Raw genomic sequence first — 21,990 nt, forward strand, 5'->3', positions numbered from 1 at the left:
GTGTATATGATCTGCCTTGACTCAATTGGCCTCGTCTTCAAAATATGTTTATCGATATTGTTGTGGCCTTGATCTCTGAAAAAAACGATTATTTATTTTTGTAAATCCACATTTGATCGGGCAGTTACAACTGCGAAGTTTTGACCTTGATTTTTAATTCATTTTTTGGTATTAGGCTTTTACTATTTGTCTCTATCAGTTATTTTCCTAAACTGAAAAAAAGCAGTTCACGCATTTTCAGATATACGAGTATTTAGATGAATGAAACCCTATCTACAACTGAATTGAAAAATAGGTAGAATATTTAATTTCCCGTAGGGTGAGTTTTAGTAACAGTATAATGATTGAATATAATTTTTTTGCATATCTTTACGTTCCGAAGGTTTTTGAACATATTGGCTTTAGAAAAAAAAAACTGGATGTGTGTAAGTATGTGTGTACTATTTATGTATTTTCGAGAGCATAGATTCGACTTCTACAGATAGGAAGACGTTTTGATTTGTTTTTGGGGAAGCTTTTATAAATTTTAAATTACGATACGGGAAGTTCAAGCATTTTGTATTAAGGTACGTTGCCATGCACTACTAGTTAACTTCCCGCAGGGTAAGTTATAGTAATCGCAAAAAAATAGAAAATCAAAACTTTTATATATCTTTACGTTTCAAAGGTTTCTGAATATTTTGGCATACCTTAGAAAAAAATGCATGTGTTTGTGTGTGTGTGCGGATACATAATTTCGTCGACGATTTCGGGAATACCGATCGACCGATTTGAATAATTCAAAAAACATTCGATTCGTATTGATCAGGAAACGTGCTCATTAGTTTTTGGCGGAGACAGGTTTAACCGTTCCGAAGATACGGGGCAAAAAGTGCCAAAAACGGTAACTCGGTTTTTAAGAGAACGGAGTAAGTCAAAAAAGATTTTATTTGTACTGATTAAAGAACTGATTGAATTTTTGGGAAGGCTGGGCCAGCGGTTATAGACTCTCAATAAAAATAAGTTAAACTAGTGGGGTGTATGGCATCGTGCCTTAAGGCAAATTGCTGGAACTTCCCGTACCGTAACGAAATGTTCGAGGAATATAGAATGTTTTCAAATAGATTATTATAAATATTGTAATATTGTCTAATATTTATAAGAATTATATAAACTGAATTGCAAATTTAAAATTATTTGTTTAAAGTATATTAGAACTTTAGTCAAAATTATTTTCGATATACAAAAAAAATGATACAATTTTTTTCCAAAATTAATTATTTTGTTAAAGCAAGCTGAAAGTTCTTTGAATCATTTGGTACGTTTAGTTCTCTCAAAAACTGCCATTTTTTGCACATTTAGCTCTGTATCTTCGAAATGGCTGGGCCTACCATTGCTAAAAACTAATAATCAATTTTCCCAATCGTTACTAATTGAATGTTTTTTAGATCATTCAAATCGGATGCTCCGTTCACTCAAAAACTCGATTTCTAATTTCTGCACTCTTTGCTCCGTATCGCCGAAACGACTGGACCTGCCTTTGCCAAAAACTAATCAGCTCTTCTCCCTATCAATAGAAATTGAATGTTTTCTGAACCATTCAAATCGGTTGATCCGTGCGCCCGAAAACGTGACTGGAAATTTGTATCCATACATACATACATACACACACACACATTCATTTTTTCTGAGGTATGCCAAAATGTTCAGAATCTTTCAAAAAGTCGAGAAATATAAAAAAATTTAATTTAGATTTTGGGCCATTACAATAACTTACCCTACGGGAAGTTAAAAAATGACTGTTTATTGGACATATGTACATCAAATTGCCAGATATTGTATAGAGATTTTAATAATGTGTACACATTCTATATAATTTTTTTTGGGTTCAGTGCCAAGATTTTTAATTACGGTACGGGAAGTACCAGCAATTTGCTTTAAGGCATGATGCCATAGTTACGGAACGTATCCACCGCGAAGGAGGAGGTTTTACTGTATATCCATTAAAATTACAGTTTTGGAAATATTCATAGTTAACATATGCAAAATGAAGACGAATTAAATATGCATATGAATAATTCAGTATCAAATAAAAGGTAATAAAATGCAAATGAGTCACACCGTCGAACTTTGTTATCAAACAATGAAAGCTCTGTTTCGTTGTGCATGTTATCGATAATCTTCAACTGTTGTTTATTCATCGAATAACCAAATGGTGAATGCAGGCATGACACATCTAGTCTCTTGTCTTGTCACACAAAAGAATAACAACTTGATGAATATGTGTCAGTTGGAAGCACAAACGATGACGTCACCGTTGGTCGGACGTCGGACGTCGTCTGTCCGGCCGTTCGCTCTGTTCGTCCGTAGTCCGTAGTATATTTTGCAGAATCGACCGCTCTTGGGCGATCAGTCTGAGCCTGGACTTCGCCAGTGAGAGTAACACGCGAGTGCCGAGCAGACCTCGTGATTCTTATTTCTCTCAAACTTGTCACGCTATCAGTGCTGACCTAAAATCTGTTCTAGTTTTGTAAATATCAAACTAAATTCGTTCGGAAATATGTGGTCGACGACAGCCACCGTTTTGGCAGTGTGCCTCGTCGCTGGTCTAGCCAGTGCAGCGATTGAAGATTGTGGTGAGTTGTTTTTTATAGACTATCCTTTGTTTTTTGTGTCGAGTCATTGAGGTATTTAATTTGCTCTTGTTTTGAATTTTAGACTAAAATAATTATGATACGACTATTTTAAATACGTCTAATTTGTGTAATTTAAATAATGTAATGAATTTTTTTAACTTCCCGTAAGGTAAGTTATAGTAATCGCAAAAAATTCGAAAATGAAAATTTTTATATATCTTTACGTTTCAGAGGTTTCTGAATATTTTGGCATACCTTAGAAAAAATGGATGTATGTGTGTGTGTGTGTGTGCGTGTATGTATGTGTGTGCGGATACAAATTTTCGTCGACGATTTCGGGAACACGGATGAAGCAATTTAAATAATTTAAAAAGCATTCGATTCGTATTGATAACGAGACCTGCTGATTAGTTTTTGGCGGAGGCAGGTCTAGCCGTTCCGAAGATATGGGGCAAAAAGTGCCAACAACGGTACCTCAGTTTTTAAGAGAACGGAGCGTCCGATTTTAATAATTCAAAAAACATTTTACTTATATTGACAAGATGAAGAATTGATCATAAGGGCAGGTCTAACGGTTTCGGGGATCCAACGAATAAAGTAAATAAAAATGCCATTTGGCGGTCAAAAATGATCATTAGACATATGCACATCAAATTATCAGATATTTTATAGAGTATAAATTTAGCAATGAGTATAAATTTAGTTTACATTCCAATGGGTTCCGTACCAATGTTTATTCGTTAAACAGCGACGCGGCGCTTAGTCGATTTATATTTTTAATTATAAAATTTATTTAATTTTTTTTTTCAAAAAAATGTAATTTTTTGTCCAATTTATAGTTTCTCAAAAATCTTATTTTTTCGAAGTAAATTTTTTTCAAAAATGTTAATCGTTTTTTAAAAAATAATAATTTTTGGTACGGGAAGTTCCAGCAATTTGCCTTAAGGCACGATGCCTTAATTGCCTTAAGACAGAATTCCACTTACAGCTAGTTTTATTTGTTGTTCAATTCTACCATTTTCAGTTAATAAACTGACTCATTTTAACATGAACTTTATTGAAATAAAATCGGTTGAATATTTGATAATAGCGGTAAATATCTCAATCGTTATCACCAAAAACATGTTGTACTTATATCTCTGACAATGAGTTACAAATCAGGAAGTTCTTGGGAATCGTTTCTACAGGATAACTTTCATCTTATCATTGCCATTTTTATCTGCTTCTCCACATAAGTTTGTTATTTAAAGAAGATCGTTACAAAACCTTGACCTATCGAATATTTAAAAAAATTGATAACAGAAACTGTATACTTTTTATCAAAAATTTCGAATATGTAATGTATAATATAAGGAAAATACATAAAAATTGAGCTAATGAAAAAAAAAACAATCGCGCATTAATTAGATTAATTTTTTTTCAATTGCGTTTTTAGACAATCTTTAATCATTCTAGTTGATTTTTTTATTCTTCGGTGTAAAACAGGCATATCTCTAATACTTACAATAGTGAGCAATGTTTACAACAAATAATTTTTAGGTAAAAAAACATGTGGTAACGATGTCGCGTTTGCTTCACAATATAGCGATTTTTAACCTTCTAAGGGCCTACGTAACTTTCAGGTCACATTCCAAATTTTCCAAATTTTTTTTCAAATAATGGCTTTCTTCGAATAATATAAATATTCATGACCATTGCTTCTCTCAGAATCTCCAACCAATTTATGCACAGAAGAACATTATAGTCCTCTGTGCCTTGAAAGTCACATAATTCATTAATACCAAAAAAGAGTGTTTAAAGAGATTTTTTATGTAAAATAAAACTTCGGTTCATATAGGGTTTACATATTAGACTTCAATTTGGAAAAAATAAAAATCTTCAAATTTAATTTGACCATCAATTTTTTTTAATAAAAAGCAAACTCGCGCCCCATGAATAACATATAGAATGAATAAATTTCTCGAGATCGAGAAATCTAATGTTAAAGCTAAATACATTTCATTGTACCATTAAAAAATGATTATGCACAATTGAAATTTCTACTATTAATTACTATTACGTACGTTATTGCTTTGTGATTCAAATTTTTAAGCAATTATAAATTTAAGTTTCTAATCAATTTGTCTTTCTCAAGACGTTACACGTTACTAATAATAATGATAATAGAATTCCAACAATGTGCCATTATATAAATTGCTCTTTCAAATTTCCATTTTTCAAAATATAATAATTTTGTTCAATATTTTCAATTCAAGTGTTGTTACTATGCAACTGCACGCACTTCATCATGATCATTAATATAAATTGCATTCTCATACCATGCACAACCAATATTAATTTGTTACACATGATAGATAAAAACAAATTAGGAATAATTTCATATAATAAATTTGCTTTCAAATTATATAAATACACTCAAAAGAACCAGTCCAGCTTCAGTAGTGTCATACGGTTTCTCTTGATTACCACATTCAAGGTCTAAATAATTAAAGAAATTATTACTTGAACGGTCTTCCTTGACAAAAACTGCTTGGAATTATTTAGATTTTTTCTCACATATCTAATGATTTATATTACATTGATGTCAATATTGATAAAGTTTTAGCTTTTACACTTGAAAATCGAGAATTTCAAGTTCAACTGGACTTCTCGTGTAGAAAAGACAAATATTTATGGTAAATGCGAAGTGTATTTATTTATTCTAAAATAGACCCTTATATTTACTGAAGATGGTTCTCAGATTTTATACTAGCTTATATTACATCAGTAGCAAAGAATCATAAAAAATATATCACAATTAGATGTGAATTACTATGACGCTAACGAGGCAGAATACTAGTCTCAGTATTCATACATATATTTCGAGCTTAAAATTTTATATTTTCGTATTTCGTTGAGAACGAATTGCTCACATTGTCACTACCACTTTTGCAAAAAAAGGTTATACTCGACATGTTGAAAACAGACCCTTTTTACCTGTTTCTTCTTTCACTTCAAAGCGAAGGGTCAGTTTACAAAAAATAAGAAAATATTTAGAGTCTAGTGACAACTTAGTATTCACTAATATAGGGTCTGGTGTGCTATTTCTTCATATCATATAACCAATTTGTTAGTTTTTTTTATGAAGATTTGCAAGGGAAAAGGCATAGATATAAATCAAGAAATATAATATTTATCGTTCCTTTGATATAAATTAATACATAAATTAAAATTTTATAAGTTAGTTGTCTTCCTTAATGATAAAGACGTTTCTAATTAATCGTTGGCTTTAAGATTTAATTTTTACTCATTTGGCCCAAGTAGTTTAAATCTTTAAAGAACACAACAATCACAAATACTAAAATGCATTTGTTGTTTAACTGGTGTCATTTATAGAATTTTATTTTGAAATTGGCAAGTGAACATCTAGTTTTAGTAATTTATAACTTGAAACAGCGTTTTGTTTTAGTTAATAAATATTAATAAAATAGACTCTTTGCGTATATCCTGGCCTTGCGACCATCGTCAATTGTAGATGAAAAATAATATTAAATTTGAATATGTTTGATTTTTCGTGGTAACTATTGATTACTTATTTCAACATTTTTAATTTTTATCATTTTTTTAATATAAATGTTAACTTACAACTTAAATTTAACACAACTATTTTTTATCATATTTTTATAATATGATGTTAAAAAATATATTAGACAAGTAAACTTAAATATTTTCGATATCGTATTCATTTAATTATCCTCATTTTAGAAAAAAAAAGAAATTGGCAAAAAATGTACAACAATTCTTACTTATTGTTGGTTATTAATACATGCTTTGTTTGGATTTGCTTTGTTTGAATTTAGGTTACATTCAAACAAAGCAAATCCAAACAGACAATTGTCTGTATCTATTCTTGAAATTCTCGTTGATAATCGAAAATTACATTTTCACGATTTATGTTGTGAATTTTTTGACTGATTTTTTTTATTGAATTCTTATTATTATTAGTGCTTTACCTGTATGTGCCAATTTCTAACCTTAACGTTGGAACTAATAATTATTAGTTTATTGCAAAAAAATATCTATGCTTGTCCAAAAAAAGCTTTAAGATTATTTTAATATCAATGCCGCTAATAAAAAGAAACAATTAAGATGCATCGATTCTAGACGCTTGCTGCATATAAAAACATTAAATCATTCCATGCATTTCCTGATACGATGTTTATTTGTATGCATCATGCATATATATTGCTTATAAACAAATATATTTTCCACAATATTTAATACATCTTTTTTCAGCGGTTCCTTTTTTCTTCATCATTTTGATATTGTTTTTAAAAATTATCTAAACAATTTTCTGTTTTGTTCCTGGGTTTATTTCCGATTCTTTCAATATATTGTTCAACGAATTAGCTGAACTAACAATATAAATTTTAATATACATATTAATTAATTAGTAAATAATTAATGAATAATAGATAAATCAACGTTTATTACATCTTTCATTCTACATACTCATATGAATTACATTAAAATTAAATTGTAATGTAAACTATGTAGTTTCTAACTGTTACTTATTGTTCAAATAATGGAAAGCTTAAAAAGTATTATCTCTTCATCAATTATTTATCTGTTAATTTGTTCGCATTATACTAAGAACGTCAAACTTGAAGATAATTGGTTATCATAATTAATGTTTTGCACTATATTTCGAGTTTTTAATTATGGATACATATTTGGTACTATTTGCTACTAAAAATAGTATTTTGAAAGCACAGTTTATTAAATAAATTACATGCTAACAAAGCATTGTAATGCATTATGATGCATATTTTTAAAATAAGTAAAAAAATGTTTTGGTACGTTTTACATTTTGCCGATAACAAATTACATATTAAATCATTATGATGATTATGGGAATCGAGTAATAAGTACTTCTAAGCAAAATTAACATTTCGTACAACTACAAAACATATGTTTTTATAGAGAAAATTATAAATACAATTTTCTTATCTTCTAGAATTATCTAAAACCGTTATAGAAACTTTTAGATAACATTTTTATTATATCTTACATATTCATATTTTTTATATGTACCAGATCTTCAATATGATCATTTGGAAAAAAAACTCACTCAAACTCAAAATATTATTTCAAAATGTTCATGAAAAGCTAATCAATTTTAACTTCTTTTTGTAATTGTGTACATAAGTGTAATTTATATTAACATAGTTGCACAAAAATAATGTCATTCTAAATAAGTATGGTAAGTCATTTAAAGAGTCATTAAAATGTAAAAAATTCAATACTAAATATTTTCATGTATACCTTTTTATTTTTACAGGATCAACATTAGGTAGCTTTTCCGAAGTACGGGTGTCAGGATGTGAAGGAAAATCAACGTGCGTTCTCCGAAGAGGCAGAAATGTAACCATTGAAATTGATTTCAAGACTTGTAAGTAAAACAAAAGCTTGTGAAAAAAATAATATATGAAATTAATTGTATTTTATTATATACACATCACGGACACATTTATTTAGATTTAATATATTTCACTTTTTTTAAATAATTGTTCTAACAAAATAACTATTCTTATTCATAATCTAATAGGATTAAATTTATGGAGTTCTATTCCTACAAGTTTTTCTTATTTTTCTGGTTGAATCGAGATTCATTTTCAGTGCATAAACAAAACAAATAATTTTAAAGGCTCAATAATCACAAACGATGAACATAAAAATAGATTCTAGTATGCTTTAATTTAGCATGTAGTAATAAAGTAAGTTTCTGTAAAAGTACAGCAATGAAACTGAAATTTTTTCCAAGAACTCATATTTATCAATTTTCATTGTATAACTTGTTTAAGTCTATAACTGCTTGTAGTTTTTGATAAATCAACATAAGACAATAAAATTCATTAGAAATGAAGAATATTTACACTTGAATAAAAAATAAATCGAGCGTGCTAAATTTCACATGACACGTGAGACCTGATATAACATTTCATGGTCTGCTCATATCAAATAACACTTCTTTGAATTATATTCACATGCACCACGTAATTCTTAAATTTATTATACGATATACCACAAGACATAAATAACATTATTTCAGAAATGATAAATTTTATATCAAAATTCAACGATCCGGAATAAAAGTTATTACATTTTTTATTACGAATAGTTACGCGATTTCGAATTAACTATTGATTTCATTCATACTATATCAATTATCCGCATGCTTATAAATGATGTTTGTAATAAACGGTGCATTTTAGTATTTTCGAATTATGAATTCAAAATTTTATAAATTATTCAACAATTGATTGATTTTTTTCGGAGAAATTCTAACGATTGATTTAAAACAAGCTTGTTAGTTTTCTTTCTGATGCCTCTACGAGAATAATTTTCCTAATCCTTGCGTATTTTTTAACGACAATTGACTTATTAATTAATATTAATTATTTTTATTAAAATTATTATTTTAATTGTCTTCTACATTTTATTGTGGCTGATTTTATTACAAGAAATATTTTTAATCAAATAATTTTTATATATTTAAACAGTATGATTAAAGTAAAAATATTGAAGTTGAATGAAAACTGAAACTATTTTAATTTGCGTTTCAGTGCAACTTTTAGTCATAACTGCATATTTGAAATTTCTGCAAATTTGAACTTTATTAAGAATATAATAATAAATTTCTTGCATTTAATACATTTTAATATAAATTAAAACTCCATCCAAAATAATTTTAATATATGAATATCACTATATTTTTAGCGGCTGAAGTTAGAAAAGTGAACACAGTTGTGCATGGTGAGATTTTTGATGTGCCAATTCCTTTCCCATTATCTCATCCAAATGCATGTGATGGCACAGGCTTATCTTGTCCGTTAGAGCCAGAACAAACTCAAAAGTACACTGCTATCTTACCTGTTCTGAAGCAATATCCTAAAGTAAGTGAACTGTCCATAAAATCATTATAAAAATATTACATATTTATGAAATTTGATTAATTATTTATATTTAATATTTCTATTTTTAATTTTAGGTAACAGTTAAAGTAAGATGGGAATTGCAAAATGAAAATGGCGAAGACATTGTTTGCGTCTTGATACCATCAAAGATCCAATAATAGCACAATGTTATAACTATGAAAAATCTTTTTATACAATCATATTTTTGTAAGTTATATAAATATAAAACAGTTTTTGATATAACTTTGATATTTAATTAATGCACTATATAAATCAATACCTTTTAATACAATTTTAAATATAAAACAAATCATTGCTAATTAATTAAAAATAATTAGAACAAAATATTAGCTCTTAAACAAGTTGTATCTGAATTAGAGTATTAATTTATAACATATTATATAATTTCTTTTAAATCACATATGAGTAAATTATCAAATAATTTAGATCAATAATTTTTTAATTAAAGCATATTTTTTATTTTATTTAATAAATGCGGCCTTATGTTGCTAATCCTTTCAGATATGTAGCCAACTTATTACTTTTATAGTCGGTACGTAACTGTATAAAGTTCGATAAAATAGAATACTCCAGCTCTGCCTATAATAAAAGAAATACTATTCTTAATATCATATAGAATTAGTCAATTTGTACGCACACGTTATATAACAAACTTACAAGGGTTTCACCTTCACACACTTGCTGTAAGTTTTCTGGTTTCACCAGTAATAAATTACAAAGAGCATGAACTGTATCAAATAATTTGACAACAATTTCACAATCAAAATTCCGAACGCATTTCCGATATTCATTTACATCACAAATCACAATCATGGCCCCTGTGAATGAAAACACAGTCCATATAATAGTTTACCAGATAATACTATGTAATATCGACATTTGTAGAACAAGAAATTTAATTAACTATAAAAGCCAAACATATTTTAATATTCATAAAATATTATATATAATATATTCTATATAATATAACTGAATTTTTTTAAAAGTATATTCTTACCTGCAGAATTGTACTGAAATTGCAGTAAATGCTCATATATTACTCGATGAAATCTTACTCCTAGCTCATACATCAAGGAGTTTAGATTTTTACCATCCAAACATTCGCGTATTTTTTTAACTATAGACGTTACATATTGCACAACATTTTGACAGGGCTATAATATAAAACGATTTTCTTGATTTCTTATAGTAAAAAAACTGATTAAAAATGATAATTTTTTGTACCTGTGTAGGAAGTGTATCAACATCCGTTTCAGGTTTAAAATCAGTTTTTTTTTGCTCATTCTGTAAACAGTTTTTGACCCATGTAATAACAGCGTTCAAAGATCGATCTAAACCTGTATCCAATTTCACTTCAAGACTTTCCACTGCAAATCGTTTCTTTTGCAAAAAATCTGCATGTTTTGGAGTTGATCTAGAAACACAAAACATTGTATGATTTTTTAAAAAATATTCAGTATTTTGCTATTACAAATAAAAATATTATTTATTAAAAATAATTTAATTTATATAAAGTTTCAAGATGGTGTTTTTATTAATATTTTAAAAAAATCATGTTTTTTTGATATTATATATATATATATATATATATATATATATATATATATATATATATACAACAAAATACATGGAGTAATATCTTACACAATGCTTGGTAAAACACTATCAGTCAAAAGTTTTTCGAGCAAATGAACAATTGTATTACACTGTCTGATAATATCAAAAAAGTAAATCTGTGGAGGTGTCTTGTTCTCTCCTAATGGAACGCCTTGCAATCCTAATTCTAGAGCGTAGTCACAATGCTCAGTCAGCAAAAAGTGAAATAGAAGATCTGATAGTAATACCATATTTGTGGGAAGTTCAGATTCTTTTGATAACTAAAATTATAAATTTATGCTTGATTATCGACTCAACAAAACCAAATACTTTTAATACATTTGTTACTTTAGATATATCTAATTCAAAACAAATTTCAAAACCCAAATGTAATAAGAATTCTTAGATCCTACCATTAAACATCTATTCAAAGCTGTTTTTGATTCTTGCAGAATGTTGATAGCGAGCTCCTCCGATAAAAATGTTTCTCCTCCATAGTCTTCAATTTGTGCTATATTTAGATTAGTTCTTGCTGCTAGCTTAGCTTGAAGATCTCTTCGTAAATCTTGAAATCTTATAAAATTATAATATTATTTATAATCTTCAACATTAGTTTATTTCTAATGTAATAATTTATAACATACCCCCCACTTTGAAGTTGTTTCTTAACATGTTTTTTGCTATCATAAAATTTTTGTAATATTTGGGAGCACTTTTGTCTTAAACAACTCATTTCATTGTTTATATAAGAATCCAAATATTTTGAAAATATATTTGTTGTTAATTTGGACAAATAATCATCCTCTGATCCCAAATCAAAATTCGATAAATCAGTTGATAATTTAACAGTTCTAAAATGAATATTCATAAAGTGAGAGTATGCTTATTGTATATATATATATATATATATATATATATATATATATATATATAATTTGAATTTTGAACATTTGTAGTAAATTTAACATATTTACCTGGAATATAATTCACTTAAATTTTTAAGGTATTTTTCTGGGTCATGCTTATCTGACAATTTGCTTTCTGTAAATTGCTGAATTTTTAAATGAAAAATATTTAACACAAATTTACCCATAACTTGTTGTGGACTACTAAATACAGATTGAATAATTTTATTATTTCTTTCGCACATAGGAACAATTCCCGAGAAAATATCTTTTCCTCCATAAGTACTCTAAAAGTCGTAAACGTTTGGTTTAAAAATATTGTATTCAAATTGAATGTGTGAATTTTAGACTTACTATTTGACTTTGTTCTATGTATGCATCAACACATTGAGAGTAACCTTTGAAATGAGATAAAACACTAGCTAATTTTTTCATTTTATCTATATCTTCTACTTGTTGAGCTCGAACAAATTCCTCAATAAGGTTTCTTTCAATTTCATCATATTTTGCTTCAATTCTCTTTTTTGCTGAATCAAATTTTTCTACTGGCAAATCTTGTGCAATTGAGTGAAGTTTCTGGATGATATCTGCAGCTTCACTTAGCTTTAAAAAATATTCATTTTAATTATAAATAAGATTTATCAATTCAATCACTGATGATGGACAATATCTACCTTGCTTTTATCAATAAATATTGGTGCAAGAACTGGCCCAGGACTTAAAAATTCGCCTAAGTAGTGCATAAGTTTTTGAGCTTCAGCAACTCTAGAGCGAGGTGCATCTACACTTTCCAATTGTTCGCCAAGATGAAGAACTTTGGTTGAAACTGAGTTAATTTTTTCATCTAATTCATGAAACATTCGTACAGAGTTCTAAAAAATAAAAGTTAACAGGTACATTTTAAAATTAATAATTATATTGATTGTAAAAAAATATTCAAACCTGATGTTTATCCAATAATGTAACCAGCTTTTGAGCATGGCTCTGTTCTTCTTCTATGACCTGTGCCTCGAGTTTTTCACATTTTTTTTGTTGCCGTTCTTGTAATATTTTAAGGTCCTTTATAGCTTGTCTAAAAGCATCATGTAACAAATCTGGATCAAATTTCTGTGAACCACTTTCACTCAACGTTCGCCAGGTTAATCGATCGATAAACTCTTCAGTATTAAAAGGCTCCTTTAAAATATTGGGTATGAAATTTACAATGTGAAAATATAAAATCATAAATAATACCTGCTCCAGTTCTTTCATATGTTGCATCATCATCTTGAAATACTTTATATTTTTACTATCATAAATATTATCAATAAAATAATTGGCAAAAGTGCTAAAAAATTATAATGCATATGATAAAAGGATTTTTTTTAAATGTGCATGTAGGTTAATTCAATTCAACTTCTTGATTATGTTTTAAACTTTATAAAGCTATAAATAACCACAAACATAATATACTTGAAACGATATGATAATAAAAATTCTTTGTCATCTCTAATATGAGATTTTTTATTCATATTTTAATTTCTGCATCGTAAAGTGTCAAGTTAAACGTCAAATTTTATGAAGAGACAGTTAAGACCATAGATCATCATGCTTATTTATCTATGGCTGCAGTCATAGATAAACAAGTAGTCTCTTTCTTAACGGATATACTTTAACGGATTTTTGGGATTTTTCGAAGATGGCAACGCGGGACTAACCGACTAACCCCTGTTTCCTTACTGCATATGCATAACCCTAGATAAAAATGTCTACATAACCGGCCGTACGCAGCCATGTTTTTGTTTCATTAATCTATGACGCTAACGTTATTTTATTATTAACTTAAAATGTTAATTTTATAAATCTTAATTAGTCAATTCATAATATTAATCGATTATAATAATAAAAATCTTGAGTGGCAACGCGTATGTAAGAAGTGTGAGGATTTTGACATCCAATGTGTACGCTCGAGTTTTTGTGTTAGATTGTTGAATACAAACAATGGATAATTTGTCACTATTTCCACCCGGTGTTGGACCGCAGGATGATTTTGATTTTCCCAATACAGGTATGTAAATTTTTATATATCTACTCGAAGCAAATTTTATTCAAATTTATATTTATAGGAAAATCAAAACTTTACAAAGATTCTGGTTTTGGGAATACATCTGATAAAGAAAAATCAAAACGATCAATATCCTCTCCTTCAAGATCAAAGCGTTCTGAAGATAGATATGACAAACATGATCGCGATAGGAGTTCAGACAGGTCTCCTAAACGATCGAGGGACAGATATAGTGAACGGTAATATTAATGAACTGTAACTTACTTGATACATATTGCTTTATTTCTATTGATATCATAGTATCAATAACTTGTTAATTTTTTAAGTAAATGTCAGGTATAACACCATATTTCATTCAACATTGGTTATGAAATTAAGACATTTAGTTTGTCTTTAGTTGCTAAATGAATCTAAATGCTTATGTATCATAGTTATGAGCGGGAGGATTCTTATGAAAGGAGGTCATCCCACAGAAGTCGTAGATCTCCCTCTTCGCCTTCTCCGCCACAATCTAAACGGTCTCGTCAATCTCGTGATTCCCAACAATATGACAGAAGATCCTATAGAGATCAATCTGATAATCAATTTATGGATCGTCCTCAAGTTTATAATAGTAATAATTATCAACCACAACAATATACGCAGGCGCCTCCAGCTTATGGAAATCAAGTAAGTCATATATTGAAAGTTATTATACACATAATCTGAATTATAATTATTCAGCAGAAGCATTAAAAAAATTTTATTCAACAGCCTCCTCAATTTCCTGCGTATATACCTGCTCCTGGAAATGAAGCGTTTATTACAAATTCTTATATGGGTGCAAATTATATAGCACCGAATACAGCTCATCCTCCTCCAATGATTGGAACCATGATTACTGCACCGCCTCAGCCAGAAACTGCAGAAGGACAATGGGTCTCAATACCAGCTCAGCAATCTGCACAAATTCAGCCAACTGCTGATACAATTAAACGTGAAGGTACTTATTATTTCTGAAGGTTTTTATATTTGATTTTGAGTATAATAGAGCAATAAGAGCAGAATAGATTGTGATTTATGTGAATTACAACTTGAAATGACAATCTATTCTATATTTTTATTTTGAATTTAAGTAAGACAGGCCTGTGAAATGAAAATCAGCAGGGAAGAGATATTAAATGGAAAAAAACTTTCCTACTATACCAAATACAAATATTATTTATATTTTATTAGTTTTACAAAAATATTTAATTGACAAATTTGTTTGTTCTGTGATAGACTACATATAAAGCAGAGTAAGTTTTACTTCATGTGGCTAATTATATTCAAACTATAGTAAAATTATTAATTCTGAATTAAAGGAAATATTTGGTAAGTAATAAGTTTGAAACGTATTACTTATTTTGATTTATATTTGTAACTGAATTTTATGGTTTTTCTTATAGCAGCAATTGCTTCTGAGAAACGACAGCAAAGAGTGACACTGCTCAAGCAACGTGATGAGTATCTGCGCAAAGTGAACAACTTAAAACGTGAGTTGAAAGTGCTGAAAGATCAAAGAAGTGAATTGAAAGCATCAACGAGAACTCCACCTAGTCCCGATACTTACAGATTTCTGAAAGAAAATTCTAAACTTCAGGTATAGTAATTTACGCAGAGTTTTTTTTATTTGAAATAATTATTTTACAGTTGATATCACAGAGAAAGAAAATTTTGCAGACTGTTCATCCAAAGCAGGAAACTATTTCAATCATGTTTTTATGTTTTTGTGAAAATATTTTGAAGTGATTCAAGCTAAAAGTGATGAATGATAATTATAAGTGAAAATAGTGTTGTGCTTAGCTATGGGTGCAAATATCAAATATATTATATATTAATTTATCAATATGAATTTAATTGTACTGTATTTTGTAATATAGATTGTAGAAGATAGCTTCTGTAAAGTAAAACAAATTAAATATTTTATTTTAATAATTTGAGAGCAAAAAGAAATTCAATGGTTTTATTTAATTTGTATTACTTGTGGTTATACTCTATTTATTGTAATGTTAAGTGAAAGAAATATGAAGATTGAGAGGAAATGTGCAATGATCACCAAAGAAGTTCAGTGCCAGAAAAGAAGAAATATAAAATGAAATAAAATCAGTATTCATTATCAATGTATTGTTGGTGCATAATTTCACTTTTGAATATTAGTTATGCAAAAAAGTGTTATGTAGCAAAATTTTGTAAATTATAATTTTAATTATGTATCTATGTTCTTATTTGTATCATTTTGATTATATATATATATATATATATAATATAGATATTAGATTATGTATATATATATATATATATATATATATATTTATAATTTTCTGCTATTTCTTGAAGCCTTTTTGATCACCATTATGTATAGTTATTTAAAGAATAGTATGTATATTACATATGCAAATTTATTCAGTAACTTCTTTGTTTTTTTTAATTACTTCAAATTAAATATATTTTTAGGTGGAGATCAGCAACAAACTGAAGACAATGAACAATGTCATTGATATGCTCTCAGGAATTATTGGTGAAGATATAAAGGAGAATGAAAATGAAAAGAGAAAATCTGATGCCAGATCTGACAGCAGCCCTGAGAGATCTACTAAGAATGGGGAGAGATCATTTTCTTCTGACAAGAGGTGATTATGTGATGATAGTAATTAGATGAACTGTCTAGAACCATCATGCGGAGTTAACATTTTCTCCTTCTTAAAGAAACTTGATGTGTAACTTTTTTTTCATCATTATGAAAACGTTACAGATGAAATTATTACAAATATTAAATGCCGTATTTTTTGTTATATATAAAATATGCTTTTCCCTTGATTGAGTTTACAAAGTTAAGATAATCAAAAAATATTTTGATAATATAGACAATTGTTTTAAAATTTCATTTATCGTTCAAGCTCAAAGCAAAACTATAACTACATACATTATGATCCTGAGATGCATTGGTGTCAAACTTGCAATGTATTTCCTAAGACAGCTAAGGAATATTTGCAACATTTACATGATCCAGAACATTTGCTGAACATGGAAACTGGCCCTGTTAGTATATCAATCTGTGAAATGTGCCTTAAACATTATTCCATATTTTAAAATGTTATTTATTGAATATTTAGGGTTTGGAAGCACCTTGGCATCAAATTTTAAATGAAGATGACGAGGAACCTGCACCAGTTTCTGGCGCTGCAACCAAGCGTTTGCCTATTCGAGGATTACAACATTTTATTGCTTCTTCGGCATGGTTTTGCAAACTCTGCAATAAATGGATTGGAGATTTACATTGTGCTTCTGCACATCTTAAAAGTAAAGGTCATGCAAAATCTTACATGGTAAATATATTTCAAAAAACTGTTAAAATATACTGCTGGAAAATAATAATAATAAAATAAGAAATAGAATAAGAAGCTTAATCGAAACATTTATGCTGCTGTTAAATTCACTCTTTTTTTTGACAGAGATTTACGGAACAAAATCCTCATTGGGAAACTGATTGGATGGCTGATCGACAGAAAGCTTATGAGCGATCATGTAATTCTAATCCAGATAAAATCAAGAAAGATCCACCATTCTTGCAAAATTCTGCTTCTGTAGAAGTAAGTGAACCCAAATCTAAAAAGAAACATTCCAAGAAGGAAAAGAGGAGTAAGAAGAAGTCAAAGAAGCACAAGAAGTCGAAATCTTCAACATCAGAAAGTTCTTCTGATAGTGAAACTGATAGTTCAGATAAAATGAGTGAAGATAAAGGGAGTTCTATTCGTGTTGCTATGAGAAATAAGTTAAAGCAACAAGAACTTGAGAAAGAGTCAATACAAAGTAAATGGCAGACAAGTAAAAATGAAGAATCCTTGAAGAAAACTAGTAGCCCACAAAAGCCAGAACGGGATGATAAAATGTTGATGCAATGGATGGCTAATAAAGGCGTTTTGACTGAAAGTGACAAAAAGATGTTTGAAGCTCTACGAATGAGGTAGGTTTATGATAAAGATTAATTTTTCTTTATGGTAGACGCTCAAATTTAATTTGACAAGATCCTGGCATAATATTTATTTTTTATTTATTATAGCTTGCTCATAAGTAAATAGTTAATTAAATTAAAACATGATTGAATTGACTATACTGTTAACTATATTTTCCAGATTGAAAATGCGTCAAGAAGCAGAAGCAGAAGCTAATAAAGAAGCAGAGTTTCAGAAAGTGACACCTCAACCCTCTGTTATACCTTTAATAAGAGAACAAGCTGAAGCAGCAGCAAAAAAACAGCGCGAAGCTGAAGAAGAAGCTGAGGCTCGCAAAGACAGAGAAAAATATGAAGCTGAAAGAGAAAATGAGAGAAGAGAAAGGGAAAGGCGAGACAGAGAAAAGGAAAGAGATAGAGATTATTACAAAGATCGATCATATTACCGGTAAGTGTTCATTATATATCATTCAGTTTCAAAAAGCAACTCATCCTTATTTATTTTTGTACTTGATTTAATTTTGATAATATTTTAGTGTTTTGTTTATTTAAAAAGCACCTTAAAATATTAAGTTTTGTTTCAAACTTTATTGAAAACCACCAACAGAAGCTACAAATGGTATCTTTTTGAGTTTTATTTTATGTACTACAGCAATAAAATAATCAATTAATAATTCAACCACGCACAACTTTGCTTATCACAAGAACAAGTTTTTATTATCTTACCAATTAAATCTGATTTTAGAGACCGTAGAAGGTCTCCAGGGGATTACAGAAATCGCTATTATGATAAAAGATATTCTAGAAGCCCAGATAGAAGGCATTATAGAAGTAGATCTCCTGAACATCGATCAAGAGTAGAAGCAGGAATTATCACAAATCCTCCACCAGTTCCAAAACCAACAAAATATGAGAAAAAGAAATATAAAAATCCAGATGCAGATTCTTCAGATGAGAAAGAAAAGTCTAAGTTCAAACGATCCAACTCAGCACAAGCTTCAAACAAAAAACTTCCATTCATTGGTCGTATGCCTGTGTTTAAATCGAAACCAAAAGATGACAGTCCCAAAAATGATGATGATGGTGATAAAAAAACTGGATTAGAGAAGGCTCTTCAGAAGCGGGATGAGATAAATGCTCAAATTCAGAAAGCCATGGAAGCAGGTACCATCAAATGTTCAATGGAGCCTCCACCTGCTCCATTCATTTCAGGTCATTCGGATCAAATGTTTGTTGATATGGCTCCACCACCACCAAATATTTCATATGAAGATCCTCCTATTGGTTTTGTTACTCAGCAAGAACTCCCTCCTGGTATTGAATCTCCGTCTGCCTTAGATGAAATTAAGATTCCTATTAATGCTGCACCTCCCAATAAAGAATTACCTAAAGACTTTGCAGATGCATTAGACATAATTTTTCCCGGAGAACGCAAAGAAGGTGATGATAAGAATGATGAAAATCCTGTGGCTCCACCTCCACCAATGCCGATGATGGTTCCTGCTTATCAAATGGAAACTCAAAGTTATACAGATTATACATTTGCATTACCAACTGGAGCCTATGAAACGTCAGTTTCAGCAGTGCCTCCGCCTATGCCAGTAGATGAAGTTCAAGAAAGTGCAGAAGCCAAAGATGAAGCGATTTCTGATAAAAAAGATCATCCCGAAATGGATGATCTTGCAATGCTCGGTATTGATGAGAGTGACATCACAGCACAGCATTTTTAGGATTTGTTCAATGATGAAAAATTTCTTTATATGTTACTTTCAAATTTTATGATTAGTTTCTTTAAGTTTTCTTAAAAATAATCGCATTCTCAACTAAATGGGAGAAATAAACTATATTGCTTAATACTTAGTGTTTTAATAATAATAACTCAGTTTCTTCAACTCAGTTATATGAAAGTTCTTGAAAAGACATAAATAATCTTGCTTCTGTTTGGAATGTACCATAACATGCTTTGATGCATAAGCATATTCCACAATTTATGGTTGTAAGGCTATGACTTTTCATATATTTTGAAGTGAAAAACTGTTCTAAATGCATATTATTTATTTACTATAATAAAAGAAATTACAACTATATTACTCAAAAAAGTCACTCATTGATTTTAATGAAAATTAGCAAACAGAATTTTGATTATATATAACATTTGTATATTATGTTATGAAAAAGAATTATTTAAATGGTTTGAAGCATACTTTGTTGAAGTTACATTGAATGGAAGAATTATGCTCATTCAAAACTAATATTTATTTTGTCACTCATTGCCATTAAAATGAAATTTTAAATCTAAACTACCTCTGACTCTATTTGCATTGATAGATAAGTCTGGCTATGGTTTTGACAATTGAGATGACGCCACATCTGTGCAATTTCGTTCAATAAAGTCAATAATTTTATTCTGCTCAAGAACAAAACGCAGAAAGTCGATCTCTCTACAGCAAAGAAATTGTTTAATTTTTTCCATTATTAATCATAGTAATGCAATACTTATATTTACATTTTAACAACGAATTGCAACATGCATATAAATTATATAAATAACAATAACGTTTTATATAGTTCAATTGGTCCCAAGATAATTATATGCGTAGAATATCATTGTTTGAAGCAGAATGTCAACGTAATCCTTCAGAAAAAGGATTCAACAATTGATAACAAAAAAACGGCTCAGCCAATATTTATTAACAAATTTAGAACGGTTTTCAAATTTTCAAAACCAGTATAACATTTTTAGCGAAAACGTGAACGAAAAAGCTCTCATACTAATTGCAATGGATCGAAACGTTAGGAGGACTTCTCAAGTAAATCAAATGGATTTAAATTTTGGAAATAGGTGCAGCCATTTATAGCAAAACGTCGATGAGATATCAAAATTGGCTTTACACAAACATACTGTTTCTAACTTTGGTATCAAGCAATACAGGATGATTTGATAGGCCAAGAGAACATAATATACAAATCTGAAACATCATCTCTTGTTAGAAAATACTGTCAACAATCAAGGGTTTATCATACTCACTACCAATTACCTTCTCAGAATTCTTACTGATCTAGAGTAAGTACATAAATAAAATTCAATTTTATAAAAAGCCTCAAAAGCTTCAGCTAGTTTTCATGAATTTATGGCACAGAATTTTTTTTTTACATACATTATGTTTACATTACATATGTTCTCTATCTCTTGCAACAGCGAGTTTGTCTGCATGCAAATAATTTTCTTTGAGCAGAGGTAGTTGCTATTCTGTGAGCTAATAATATATTACAATATAGTTTATTACAATATATAGTAGGACGGTCAGATGACTTTATTTATGAATTTTCTATAATTATTATATCATTATTTTTCTAATAACAGTAATGGTTGTAATAATAATATCCTGGACCTTTATTTTATCAATTATCATCAAATTAATGTTTACCAAAAACTACCCTCCGAAGTTCTTGCGGAAAATTGAATGTATAAAATAACTGTTGAAACAAGCTTAATCCTGATTTGTTTTTTTTTTTTCAAAATAAAAATGAGCAATACAAATCACAATTATACCTTCTTATTAAAAACTCATTTTTCCAAAGCTTTTAATGTTTTATTCAGGATTTCAATTATTTGAATCGCCTCTAGAATAAATAGCTATACTTATGAACAAAGAATTTAGAAATATTATTTTAATCCAATATAAATAATAACATATACGTGTTCAGTAAGCTACAAAAAAATTCATTTATTAGTACACTTCGGAAGTCTAGCTTTTCATATTTATTATGCGAGCATATAAATATACACTACGTAATTATTAGATCGATAAATTGATTTGCCATAATTAGTTAGGCAAAAACTATTGTTTTCTAACATAATAAAGTTGTATTTTGAAGG

The 21,990-nt window shown here is 28.9% G+C and overlaps 3 protein-coding genes across 4 annotated transcripts; 2 read left to right on the forward strand and 1 right to left on the reverse strand.

The window, feature by feature from the left end:
- Window positions 1-2,406: 2,406 nt before the first annotated feature.
- LOC113372831 (NPC intracellular cholesterol transporter 2 homolog a-like) lies at window positions 2,407-9,789 on the forward strand. The gene is made up of 4 exons (XM_026613169.1): window positions 2,407-2,615; window positions 7,936-8,046; window positions 9,375-9,550; window positions 9,646-9,789. The coding sequence occupies exons 1-4, from the start codon at window positions 2,540-2,542 to the stop codon at window positions 9,727-9,729; spliced, it is 447 nt and encodes a 148-aa protein (XP_026468954.1). The 5' UTR covers window positions 2,407-2,539; the 3' UTR covers window positions 9,730-9,789.
- Window positions 9,790-10,045: 256 nt separating this feature from the next.
- Window positions 10,046-13,564, reverse strand: LOC113372830 (exocyst complex component 5). The gene is made up of 12 exons (XM_026613168.1): window positions 13,327-13,564; window positions 13,036-13,269; window positions 12,768-12,965; window positions 12,448-12,696; window positions 12,163-12,380; window positions 11,833-12,039; window positions 11,602-11,761; window positions 11,237-11,469; window positions 10,817-11,006; window positions 10,590-10,746; window positions 10,250-10,410; window positions 10,046-10,171 (listed from the first exon to the last, which is right to left on the reverse strand). Exons 1-12 carry the CDS (start codon window positions 13,357-13,359, stop codon window positions 10,073-10,075), a joined length of 2,139 nt encoding a protein of 712 aa, XP_026468953.1. The 5' UTR covers window positions 13,360-13,564; the 3' UTR covers window positions 10,046-10,072.
- A 275-nt stretch (window positions 13,565-13,839) lies between these two features.
- Window positions 13,840-19,938, forward strand: LOC113372828 (zinc finger matrin-type protein CG9776). 2 transcript variants are annotated; one of them, XM_026613166.1, is made up of 11 exons: window positions 13,840-14,140; window positions 14,199-14,376; window positions 14,569-14,806; window positions 14,891-15,119; window positions 15,565-15,758; window positions 16,613-16,788; window positions 17,056-17,197; window positions 17,272-17,484; window positions 17,611-18,122; window positions 18,292-18,558; window positions 18,856-19,938. In XM_026613166.1, the coding sequence occupies exons 1-11, from the start codon at window positions 14,074-14,076 to the stop codon at window positions 19,838-19,840; spliced, it is 3,201 nt and encodes a 1,066-aa protein (XP_026468951.1). In that variant the 5' UTR covers window positions 13,840-14,073; the 3' UTR covers window positions 19,841-19,938. The 2 variants fall into 2 exon arrangements, with proteins under 2 accessions (XP_026468951.1, XP_026468952.1); XM_026613167.1 differs by having other exon boundaries at window positions 15,568-15,758.
- Window positions 19,939-21,990: the final 2,052 nt, after the last annotated feature.

The sequence above is a fragment of the Ctenocephalides felis genome, unplaced genomic scaffold, assembly GCF_003426905.1.
Source record: "Ctenocephalides felis isolate EL2017-DRISC unplaced genomic scaffold, ASM342690v1 CF-g0.4_SCAFFOLD_01604, whole genome shotgun sequence".
NCBI lineage: Eukaryota > Metazoa > Arthropoda > Insecta > Siphonaptera > Pulicidae > Ctenocephalides > Ctenocephalides felis.